This window comes from Manihot esculenta, chromosome 7 (genome assembly GCF_001659605.2).
Source record: "Manihot esculenta cultivar AM560-2 chromosome 7, M.esculenta_v8, whole genome shotgun sequence".
Lineage (NCBI taxonomy): Eukaryota > Viridiplantae > Streptophyta > Magnoliopsida > Malpighiales > Euphorbiaceae > Manihot > Manihot esculenta.
This window is the reverse complement of record NC_035167.2, coordinates 25,095,832-25,108,681: the sequence shown is the minus strand read 5'-3', so window position 1 is coordinate 25,108,681 and position 12,850 is coordinate 25,095,832. Positions and strand designations below refer to the sequence as shown.

At 32.1% G+C, this 12,850-nt stretch overlaps 1 protein-coding gene across 2 annotated transcripts; it reads left to right on the top strand.

Moving 5' to 3' along the window:
• The first annotated feature begins 1,110 nt into the window (after window positions 1-1,110).
• On the top strand, window positions 1,111-5,518 carry LOC110619173 (YTH domain-containing protein ECT4). Of its 2 annotated transcripts, none has more exons than XM_021762445.2 (9): window positions 1,111-1,317; window positions 1,720-1,796; window positions 1,907-2,066; window positions 2,263-2,336; window positions 2,477-3,019; window positions 3,447-4,040; window positions 4,138-4,350; window positions 4,471-4,617; window positions 4,773-5,518. In XM_021762445.2, exons 1-9 carry the CDS (start codon window positions 1,290-1,292, stop codon window positions 5,004-5,006), a joined length of 2,070 nt encoding a protein of 689 aa, XP_021618137.1. In that variant the 5' UTR covers window positions 1,111-1,289; the 3' UTR covers window positions 5,007-5,518. The 2 variants fall into 2 exon arrangements, with proteins under 2 accessions (XP_021618137.1, XP_021618138.1); XM_021762446.2 differs by having other exon boundaries at window positions 1,116-1,317; window positions 1,723-1,796.
• The last annotated feature ends 7,332 nt before the right edge of the window (window positions 5,519-12,850 follow it).

The following is a 12,850-nucleotide window of genomic DNA, read 5'->3' as shown; positions in this document are numbered from 1 at the left end:
TATGATTCTTTTATTTTTTATATAAAATCATATTAATATTGAATAAATATAAATTTTTAATATTTATTGAACATTTACATGCAAAGGAGATCAAAATTTAGGCATAAATGAATTGAATTTAGTATTTTTAGGAAAATATTTTTAGTATTTTCTTACATTTGAACTACTCAAAAAATTTAGTTAATCAAAAATATTTTTTTAATTAAAAAAAATAAATTATTTTAAAGAAAATAACTTTATCTTTTAAAGAAAAATAAAATCATTTTCCATACATATATATTTTTATTAAAACCTTTATATATAAATTTTTAATGAATTTTATTTTTTAAATTAAAATTAAATCATAAAAAATAAATTAACTCATTTAAATATAAATTATTTTTATAAAATAAATGAAGTCTTACTGAAGTTGCAATCGATTTTTCACTTTGACATAAATTGAACATTTATCGAAAGTCAAAGGGTAAATTTAGAATTTTATCCTTTCTAACTTTTATCAATATTTTTTTTATACCAATACCACCACCTCTGTCAATGATAATAAAAAATAAATTTAATTACACTATTATACTTTTATTTAAAAATTAAATAAGGTAATTTTTATTTTTTTATTAATTAAAAATCGTTTAAGTCTTGACATATTATATATTATTTTTTAATTTAAAATATTAAAAATTTAATATTTAATTAATATATATATTTTTAAAAAATACGTAAATATAGTAAATAATTTTTTGAAAATTATAAAAATAAAATTTATTATATAAATGTTTTTATTATTAAAAAATAATATTTGATTGTTAAAAATATTATATTGAATAAAAATTTATTTGAAGAGACTTAATTAATAAAAAAAATTAAATCGACTTTATTTGATAATTAAAAGTATAAGAGTTCAATAATAATAATAATAATAATAATAATAATAATAATAATAATAATAATAATAATAATAATAATAATAATAATGTCTCCATTAACATTTAGTAAATAAAAGAAATTATTGGAATTTATTAGATATTATTATATTATAGTTTTTTTTAAAAAAAAAAGGAAAAATGAGAAGTAGGTGTTCTAGAGCGAGAGCCGTGGTGGTATTTGAATCACAACTTTGAGTGAACAAAACCCTTTTCCCTTTCAAACCCTGGGCGGCTGCGTACTCTTCTCGTTCTCTCTGCCTCTCTCTCCCTCTCCCTCTCCCCACTCAAACCCCTAAATCATATTTTTACCTTATTTCTCGGAGATTTAGGGTTTCAACTATAAGATCTGAAAATCAATTTTATCCGCTCATGGCTACAGTTGCTCCCTCTCCTGAGAGTATCCTTTCTAAATTTCCTGATCTGGGTATATTTTCTTTTTAATGTTTATATTGCTTTCTAATCCTGGTCGAGATCTGTAACATCTGTTTCATGGGTTCTTTATGGTTTCTCGATATGTGCTTTTGTTTTGTTAATATGTGGCGTTGATTTGCTTTTGTTTTTATTTCGGGTGTTATAGCTTAACGTGATTTGAGGTGGGTTTCTATGTTGTTTTTTTCTGTAAGAGTGATTTCAGTGTTGATTGATTGCTCTTTTTTTGTTGGTTAGATATTTTATTTGATTATATAATTCTCTGCAAGGAATGGTGAATTTTGCGTACAGCTTTATAGTTTCTCTTAATTAATGGTTATGATCCGGAGCTATGTTCTGCGTATTTCCTTCACTTTTTTCTTTCCCATAGAAGCTGCAGAATTGCTGCAGAATTTGTCCTTGGACTCTCAAACGAACACCTTGGAAATTCCTGAGCCCACAAAGAAGGTAGTTTAATTGTTTTTTTTTTTTTCTCATTTTGTTATTGTTCTGAAGGTTTCTTTGAGCAGTGGATTCAGTATGTTTAATTGGAACTTTAATATCTGTCTTTTGGGCAGACTTCTGTTTATCAATATGGCAGTGTCGAGTCGGTTGTTCCTGCAAATGGTCAGGTTCAGTCATCTGAGCGATCAGTGACACCTTTTCTGCCTGATTTAATGGATCCAACTGTGTGCTATCTTCCCAATGGCTATCCCTCTCATGCCTATTATTACGGAAGTAAGATTAAGTTCATTCTGAATTCAATTTTTTAAGTCTATTCAATAAAAGCTTATGTAAATTCATTCCTTGTCAAATTGTGAAGAATCTTGAAAATTGAATATTCGCGGCACTGATGGGGTGCTGTTTCTTATGGATAAAATAGCTTCAAAAAAGTTTTTAAGCATTGTATTGATTGTCTTGTGAATTCTTTCAGGCTATAATGGAACTGGTAATGAGTGGGACGATTATTCTAGATATGCAAGTACGGATGGAGTGGAGATGGCAACAGTAAGTTTTTATACTCAGTCGACAACTAATTTAGTTACAGCAGTATCTTTGGATGTGTTATATGTATCAGTTTAGTCTTTATATTTAGTATGATATATGAGTCTTTACAGTTACTTTATTTTTTTTATTTCTTTTGGCAGGGAGTTTATGGGGATAATGGGTCTGTTATGTATCATAATGGTTATGGATATGCCCCTTATGGCCCATATTCACCTGCAGCTTCCCCAGTTCCAACATTGGTAAACGATGGCCAGATATATGGGCCTCAACACTACCAGTATCCTCCTTATTTCCAGCCGTTGACACCTAACAGTGGGTCATTTACTCCTACTCAGGCAGTCTCATCCCAAGGGGAACTTGCTTCCTCCACTGCCCCTGACCAAAAAACTTTGCCTGCTGAGACCACTAAAGGGAATTCTGGTGCTATTGTTAGTGGTGGAGGAATGAAGGGAAACAATGGATCAATTCCCATTAAGCCCACATATCAAAATTCATTGTTGAATTTGAATAATACAAATGGAAGGGGTATTCTGCCAGGTGGTATGCCTGCCACTGGTTATCAAGATCCTAGAATTAGCTTTGATGGGAAGTACAGAAATACTGGCATTAATTCCTCATTTTTGAAGGCTAATAATATTCCATCTTCAAGGAACCATAATTTTCGGCAAAATTCCAATTATATGGTATGCAGAATTCTACTATCTTTTTTATTTTCATAATTTTGTTCTGAATGAAGGAGATATTGAAGGTTCTTTTGAATGAACTGTTTGTGAAAAAATTGTGCAAAATCTATTATGTTCTTGACTGCTTGCAAATTTTTACAAGTTTCTAAATCAAATTATTCTTTAACATTTTCTAGGTTCAAATGTTACCAGAAATTATTATTTATTTTCTGTTGCTTCCTTCAGCCAATTATGATTTCGTGCCATGAAGTTAATTATTGGATGAGTTTGTAAGTAGACATGAGAGTTTACTGGGATTTTGCCACTGCCATTTCTTATTAATTTTCTTTTCAGTAAATAAATGCACACAATCTCTTTGGTGATTGGAATATAAAGTTCATTTTGGTTTGCATCAATTCTTATATGATTATATTGCTTTACGTCACAGGGCTTGCATCAACCTGGTCCAATGTCTAGTGTGGGATCAACTCATGGATACATAAATGGGATGTACCCAAACAAGTTTTATGGTCAGTATGGAAACACTTTTAGATCTAGTATGACCTTTGGATCTACGGGTTATGATTCAAGGATAAATGCAAATGGATGGTTGCCTGTCGACAACAAATATAAACCCAGAGGGAGAGGCAATGATTACTTTGGCTATCGAAATGAGAGTGTTGATGGTTTGAATGAGCTAAATAGGGGACCAAGGGCCAAGGGTTTTAAGAACCAAAAGGGTTTTGCACCTGTGACATTAGTAGTTAAGGGACAGAATGTTCCATCGATTGAAACTGTTAATGAGGGAAAGGATGAAGTGGCTACTACTCCAGATAAGGAACAGTATAACAAAGCAGATTTCCCTGTTGACTATAGTGATGCCAAATTTTTTGTTATCAAGTCCTATAGTGAGGATGATGTCCATAAGAGCATAAAATATAATGTCTGGGCCAGCACTCCAAATGGGAACAAGAAGCTTGATGCGGCATATCAGGAGGCACAGCAGAAATCTTGTGGCTGTCCTATGTTTCTTTTCTTCTCGGTTAGCATATAAATGCATTTGAATTCCAATTTTTCTTAATATTCTTATGTAATCACTATTCTGACCTTTATCATTTGTTCTTTTGAATTTTATCTAGGTAAATACTAGTGGGCAATTTGTTGGCCTTGCGGAGATGGTTGGGCCAGTTGATTTTCACAAGAATGTGGAATACTGGCAACAGGACAAGTGGACAGGTTGTTTCCCGTTGAAGTGGCACATTGTAAAGGATATACCCAACAGTTTGTTGAAGCACATTACCCTTGAGAACAATGAGAACAAACCTGTAACTAACAGTAGGGACACACAAGAGGTATTACTTGTTTTGGCTGAGTGCCTACCTTCCACCTTCTCTCTTTTTGTTTTCTTCATTTTCTTTCTATATTTAGAATCATTCAAAATGACAATTCTTGGGGGCGGGGGGGGTTTGTAGGTTAAGCTGGAGCAGGGGCTTAAAATGGTCAAAATATTCAAAGAGCACACTAGCAAAACATGCATTTTGGATGATTTTGAATTTTATGAGAAGCGTCAGAAGATAATTCAGGAGAAGAAGGCCAAGCAACAGCTGTTCCAGAAACAGGCAAGATTTCCATCACCTCATAGTTATATAAATTTCTTGTTTGTGTCTGTTACTCTGTTGGTTTAATTGTTTGGCTAGCACTCATCTATTCCTTGTGATTCCATTCCTTGTAAGAGCAAATTCTTTTGTAACACGATTATTTTACACAAGTACAGGTATTAGAAAGAAAGCTTGAAGATGAGAAGAATGAACTGGCAAATGGACCGCATAATACACTGGAGGTTGTGAGTGATGTGCCCCAGGAACACATTTCAATTGCTCAGTCCAGTGGGGACCTGAAGCATTCAGAGAATAGCCCAGTTGCAAAAGCTGGAGATGCCTCAAGGGCAAGTAAGCCTCTTCCCTCAGAGAAGAGGAATGTAGCAAATGGAGTTGTGAATATGTGCTAGTATTATCATTCCTCAGCTTCAGGGTATAATTTAAGGTTTTTTGAAGTTTTTGTTGCTTGAGAGTAGAATATGGAGCTAATTGCTGTGGATGATTCTTGAGCAATGAACCACAATTGTGAAGCTGTCTTGCTGCTCTGAAGTCTGAAGTCTCAATATTATTCAAGGAATGGTGAAGTCTTTGGATTCTTCAATTGTGGTTAGTTTGGGAGGGCTGCCTCAAGTCGAAGAGTTTCTATGCTGCATCTTCCATACAGTGATAGGTTTTCATTCCCTAAAAGTATGGGTTTAGGATACTTGTTTTTGCTTTTGTATTGTTATATGATTCTCTGGTTTCTAGATTTCTTTTCCTTTCAGTTCTCTGTTTTTCCTGCATTGGCCATTTCCTGCCTATTGAAGGTCTAGATATAGTTTTTATGGAGATCTGGTTTATTCATATTTGTAGAGCTATAAGAAAGGTGGGAAAGCATTTCAATACATAGTTGAGTAAAGGAGCTTTTCATCTTCGCGCTGAACATTGTTGTCTTGCTTTTGCAGTACTTGTTTGATTAAGTAGTTGTCTTACTGCGTTGGAATTAAATGCTGAACTTTAATTAGAGCTGCATTCGCTTTTTTACTTTCTGCATTGCGTTGAATTGATTTTGATTCAAAATCATCTCACATGGGACCTTCCCTACATATTAATGTTATTTTCATTACCAATTTCCATGGCTAAACTAAATATTTTGTGTTATTGATTGAGTTTTGATTTTGTAAAATGGGCCTTGCAGTTTACAATTTTGTATAAAATTGGAATTAGGGGTAAACGAACCGCTGATCTTGGAAGAGTTAAGCTTGGTTCATTAAAATTGATCAGTTTGGTTCATTAAAATTTTTTTGAATTCGAGTTCGAAATGAATAAATTTTGAGTTTGAATCGAATTTGAATTTTGAGTATTAAAAAGTTCAAACTTGATTTGTTTGCCAGTCGAGCTTTTATCGAGTTTAGTATCGAATAGTTTGAGTAGTTCAATTTATTTATATGTATGAGTAGTTCAATTTATTTATATTTATATGTATAATGAGTTTTAATTTTATATGTATAATAAGTTTTACTTTAAAATTAATATGCTTAAAACTAAAATAATTTTAGTTAAATAAATATATCTATAAATTAGTTTATAAATTTATAAAAATAGCTTTTAAATCTTAATGATTTAAATATATGCAGGTTTAATAGTATAAACAAATTATATAGAGTTAAATTTTTAAAAAATTTAGACTTGATTCATTAAAATATATGCAGAGTTTAAATTTATTTCTTTTATAATAATAATCTCAACTTATTTAAGGAAATTGTTCACAAGCTTATTCGCGAGCTTGTTTATGAACTAAAAAATGAGTCTTGAGTTTACGAATTTTAACGAGTCGAATACTATACGGTTTAAATTTGGCTCGTTTACCAAACGAGTTTAAAAATTAAATTTGAACTTGATTCATTTGGAAATCGAGTTAAATTCGGTTGAATTTTATCGAATCGAATTTCAAGTAGCTTCCAAATGATTTGATTTATTTACACTTCTAATTAGAATAATAATTAAGATGAATACTAAAATCCTTTTAATATAGATGTGGTTTGAAAATATTTTTCGTAAAAATTTTTACTTTATTTTTAAAAATTTTGAATATTAAAATATTTTCATAAATTATTTATATATATATATATTTAAAATTTTGAATATTAAAAATTGATTAATAAAAGAAAAATTAAGTTAATTTTTGAAAAAAATGACTTCGAGGAATTTATAGTATATTTTTACATAAAATGCTTGCAACTCGCGAAGGCATCAACTGGGACCCACACTTTTCCTAAGAAAACCGAGGCATGAGATCCCAGAGTCCTGGGAGCTGGAGCTGTACTGGATCGATGATGGACAAGATCAGATTGATAGTTTTATGCAGCGTGATGAATCAAACTCTAATCTAAGCCACGTGAATGAGTAGGCCCAGCAGTTAATTTTGAAAGAAACGGCTCTGCGGATACTGCTACATCCGCCTGAGGAAGAACGGCACGCGCATTCACGACCGTCGTTGACCAGGCCCACTTCTTCACTTCCTTATGCAAACAAACTTCGCCAGCTTGGACTGTGACTCTCTCATGAATCAAAGCCCACCACATCTGTTTCCTGAACGCACAACGTGGCCATTCCCTAAGCCTAACGTAGTATTCCCACATACAGTAAACTGTTATAGCCCCATAAAATTGAAAAGAAATTATTATTTAATCTCTTTTATTAATTAATTTTTTAATTTTAAAAAATATATTAAAATATTATTAATATTTTAAAATATTTACTAATTAGACAATCCGTTAATTTTAATTATCAAATAATAAAAATAAATATAAACATATTTTTATTACGGAGTAATTAATTAGTAAACTTCTTATAGAATCATAATACTAACTAAAAAGTTTTTATTTAACTATAGAAATTAAATAGTAAAATATTTAATGGTTAAAATTAACGAAACAATTAATTATTATGTTTTAAAATATTTAATATATTTTTTAAAATTGAGATATCAGCTAGTTAATGAATTTATAATATAAGAATTAAATAATAGATTTTCTTAAAATTTAATAAGTAGTATTATTTTAAATAATTTTTTAAAAAAAAAAAAAATTAATGATTGTGATGTAACACAACAGCCGTTCAAAATAATCCATGAAATATCACCATAAGACAAGACCACATAATAAGAATCTGATAAGCTGATATGCGGTTCTACTTGAGAAAAGGAAGATTCGAACACCATTGCATCCGGTTCTTTTCGTTCTATTTAGAAAAGATCAAGTCTTTACATAAAGTTACTATTAGTGGGCACTATCCAGCAGATCCCCATTATGCCGATAATTATAAGATTTTCGATCAATTAGTCGATGGAATCCCTTATCAATTGGTTGACATCTGCTGAAATTATAGGAAACGCTATGATTAACTCTATCTTCTTACAGTATAAAAGCTAATGATCACAGAAATAAAGGTACGCTATTCTGTTATACAACTACTCTTGAATTCTAAGTAATTCCTTATACTCGCCTTATTCTTCAATTTACTGACGTGAGTGTCGGAGTGGCTGCCGTAAGTGCCAACCACCTCACTTTCTCTCTCTTGCAGATTGACCAATCACATCACAGCTCTATTTCGGCCACATCATTTGGTTCTGCTGTCGGAAAATCCATTGAATTCTCTTTGTTCATTTAGATTAAAATCGGTCTCTTATTCCCATTATCTTAAAAGAAATATTTTTTTCTCTCTTTCAAAATGGTTGGTAATTCACGAACTGCTGCTAAGGTTACTATCAATGAGGGCACATCATTTCTTCCGCTCTTGGCAGTGGGCAAAATATACCCTCTATGGTCAACGAAAAGGATCTCAACAACCTGAACAATGAGTATATGCTCCAATACATCAAAAGGTTGCAGGCTACTCTAGAGCAATATAAAACTCGGGGGAGGTGCCATTCATGGCTCCCAAGGGAAGGGAGGAAGCCTCCGTTGATACCCAAGGACTTGGATAAAGGCGATCTAGACGCAGTCCAAAGGGAAGATCGAGTTTGAGAAAGAAGAGTCATTAGACGACACCCCAAAGGACGTTGACTGGGAGCTGGTATAGGCTGTTCAAAGGTATTAGAAAGAGTAGGAAGAGGACTTTGGCTTAGATGATGATTCGCCTCTTTTAGAAGAGATTTTGGTAGAGACATTCTCCGCTAAATTCAAACTCCCCAGTTTGGATAAATATGATGGGACATCAAATCCCAGAAGTTATCTAGCGATCTTTAAGATGACCATGCAGTTTTAGGATGTCAACGACTTCATGTTGTGATGACTATTTTCGTTAACACTCACAGGTTTGTCTCAGAAATTGTATCAACATCTAAGCCTAGGTTTAATTCAGAACTTTACGTAGTTTGCCATGTTATTTAAATCCAGGTTTATTACTTGTATACCTCCTAAAAAGCTCTCCTCTGACTTATGGAAGATCCGCCAAGGAGAGAGCGAGACTTTAAGGAGTTTTATATCATGATTTAATATAGAAGCAATACAGGTGGAGGAGTTAAATCATGAGATAGCATGTGAAGTGTTGAAGAAAGGAACACGCAACTTCAAGTTCATGGATTCCGTAAACAAGAACCCAATTGTTACATACCAGCAGCTAATGGACAAAGCCCAAATGTATATCAAGCTGGATGGCGAAGTCCAATCATTGAGAGAATACAAAAGGATGAGTCAAAAGCAAAACTAAAAGCCGGAAAGGCAAGGATATGGAGAAGATCACAGAAGTTATCTAATCTCCCGAAAAGGGGATGACCAAAGTAAATATAAGGATTATACTCTATTGAATGACTCATGAAAACATATTCTAGTGTGGATAAGAAAAAATGATAAGGAGGTTAGGTGGTCTCCCAAGCTCAACCCTGAGAGAGTCGAAAGGTGAGAAAGGACCAAGTACTGCCGCTTTCACGAAGACCATGGATATACAACGGAGGAATGCTGATAACTGAAAGACGAGATCAAGAGGTTGATTGTAACACCCCTTACCCGTCTATAAGATAGCTCAGTAAAGGACGCCACATACTATACTATATGCAATTATATATGTGGATTTAAGTTAGCTTTTATATTATAAATTGTTATTTAGTTTGTTTAAATACATGTTAATTCACAAAAAAATTTTAAATAGAGAAACTGCAAGAGTCCCTCCTGCTTATCAGCAATTATCTCTATGGAAAATAGTCATATAATCTCAATGTTTACTCAATTCACACTATTAAATTCATAAATAGAACATATTAACTTAAAATAGTAAACACATTTGTTTATATTTGTACTATAATAAATACTCATTTATAGACTCTTGGTAGACTACTAATGTACATACCGAATATAAACAATCTCTGTACAAAACTTGTGAATGACTGGTTATGATGATATCTCCGTGCTAATGCAGAACCAAACCTCTTAATTGTTGCTTCCTTTATTCTATTACCTGCGCATGGAAAAGTCCAATGCGCTGAACTTATACCCAGTGGGTGAATAACAATATATATATTTATTCAAGTATAAATAAGAATACTCAGGACAGTTACAACGAAATCATTTTATAAAAACAAGTGAAAATTTTATGTGTCAGTGGGTGAAAAGTGGACAAATTAAGTCATGCAGTTGTATATCTGTAAGGTCATTCATATTATGGCAACCATCTTGTGTGCATACTTGTAAGGTATTCACAAGTCATATAATTAAATCTTAGCCCCTATAAACTCTTCGCAGGATCAACTAGCTAGATAAAGGAAAACTGTGTCTGTATAGCACAAAGTGCGAAACTGTATGGCCTGGGGGCCGAATTCTGTGTCTGTATAGCTCAAAAGCCGAAAAACTGTATGGCACATAGTGTGTCGAAAATATCATATCATGTAACCCATTAGGGCGTAGTAATGCTAAACTGTATATGGCATGCCATAACCTTATTTTGTTTATGACTCCCATCGAGATTTACTAGGGCCAAGAATATATATTTACATGTTAAATATTTATTTGTATAAAAATTATTTATTTAGATGCTTAACATGTTGAAACATGCAAGCATGTCGAACTATTTATTCATAAGCAAGCACGTCGATAAAATGAGTCCCTAAAGGCATACATATGTGTATAATAGACCATAATTAGTCATGAACATATTATTCAGTCATGAATGTATTACTACTTCACTAAGAACATGTGTGTAAAGTTTTAGTGTATTAAACTAGCAGGTCTATAAATCAGGTATGTAAAGCTAGCATGTGCGTAATTTGGCCACAAAGCTAACATGTCAATCCCTTTTAGGTCAACATTTAAATTTAGGTTTGTTTCTGCCTGAGTTTGTATCACATTTCTAAATATCTTATGGACATAATTAGACTCACTTTTCTTCATGAACTTTGTGTATTTGTGTCTTAACTTTCTAAAAAGATATATTACATCTAATTCTGACCTTCCTAACTTAAGTTATGAATTTTTCTTTGCAAGCTGCCCAATTAGGTTCTAACTAGTACAGTTTTGGTATTTGTTTTTAATATAATAAAACATATTGTATTCATATATTTTCATACATATTCAAGCTTAGGTTTCTCATACAAAGTTTTAGGTATACTTCTCAGGGTTCATTTGGCACTGGTCTTAATTCATTTCAATGAGTAAATCATTAGTTATAGTCTAAGCGATACAAACTGTTCCGGATGCACAATCCTCTGTAACCAGTTTAGGTTCACTAGCCATTTACATATAATTAACTATAGATTCAAAATTTGGTTACTTCAGGAAAGTTTTAGCTTTTTGTCTTAGCTTTCATTTAGTATATGTTAGGTTTAATTTTAATAATTATACAATAAGTTATGAGGCATCCAATACAGCCTATTCTATTGAAACCTATTCTGCCAGTTTTGTGTTTTTAGCTCCTATGTTGTATCTATTTACTTTAAGCCTTCCAAACATCATTTCAAATTTCGTATTATAAATACATACAATCAAAAGAACATTTCCAACAACTAAAATCAATCCTTAATTTTACATACTCATGAGAAAATCAAAGGAAAAATAAAACTTCATACAAACACTAAACCTTTTGCACAATTCTTTTCAAAAGCTTTAGGTACACCTTAGTTACTTTTTTTCTTTGTCTTTCCCCTTTGATGCACTTTTCTCCTTTTGAATTTGTTCTTTACAAAGAATAAGAAAAACAAGAGTTTTAATTCATTTAACAACATATAATTGATTAAAAACATGAAAGAATATGTTTACCTAACCTAATTTTTAATTTCTATCACTTACCACTTAAGCACCTAAACTTCTCTCCTTCTTTCCTCATTTTCTATGGCTTCTTTGCTGGTTATTTCACTTAGGAAAGGATTTTGCATGGATGGAGATTTTGTCTTTATGGAGAAATATGGTGGAAATGAAAGAAAACAAGAAAACTTAATTTGTCTTTTCTTTTTAGTGTAGGTACGGCTAGCATAGAGAAATGGAAGACAACCTTTTTCTTTCATGCTTAGTCATCTCTTCATGTATAGCTAGGTGACACATGGTGGGTTTAGGTGAAAAAGTAGAAAAAGATGGAGGACCAAACTTGAAATTTATTTTAAAATTTTCCATATTCATTCTTTAACCTACTAAACTTTTCCACATATTTCAATTTAGTTTTAAAGTTTCAATATTCATAGATTGACCTACTAAACTTAAACTTTTAACATTTATAAGTTCATTTCATTTAGGTAAGTATGTCAGTTTTAGTAAGCACCTCAAGCTCCCAAAAGTAACTTGATTCCGACCTGCTTAACACATTAGATGCTTTATTTTAAGATATGTCTGTTTTCTTATTTAAACTTTCTATGATTCAGTTATTATAGCTTAAAGATATTAAAATACTGTTACTGGTCATTTTTATTTTAACTCTATCTTTGCATGTATAACTCTATATGAAATGCAAGTTGGTCCTCTAAACACAACTTTTAGTGCTCTACCTATAGGCGAATTGTGTGTCAAGCGGCTATGGATAAGCTAGCACCTCTCCTAATTAGCTCAAGATTAAGCTAGCACCTTCCCTGAAGCTAATTACTCTAACTTTAGAATGGTACAATTTAAAACTAATAGTTTCTCTATTTCTATCGATAGGTTTTGGAATGTGACATTGATAAGGAACGACATGCTTCAAAAGTTCGTCAGAAAGAGTAAGGAAGAGAGGAGACCTAAACCCAAGGCAACAACTTATGAAACTACCCCTGACAGGGAACCTGTGTGGATTATTCATGTAATTACAGAAGGATCCA

Bases quoted from the DNA above. Each gene is read 5' to 3' on its own strand.
- LOC110619173 (XM_021762445.2), top strand. From the start codon at position 1,290: ATGGCTACAGTTGCTCCCTCTCCTGAGA. The intron at 1,797-1,906 runs GTAGTTTAATTG...TCTTTTGGGCAG, and splicing joins TTCCTGAGCCCACAAAGAAG to ACTTCTGTTTATCAATATGG. The intron at 3,020-3,446 runs GTATGCAGAATT...TTTACGTCACAG, and splicing joins GGCAAAATTCCAATTATATG to GGCTTGCATCAACCTGGTCC.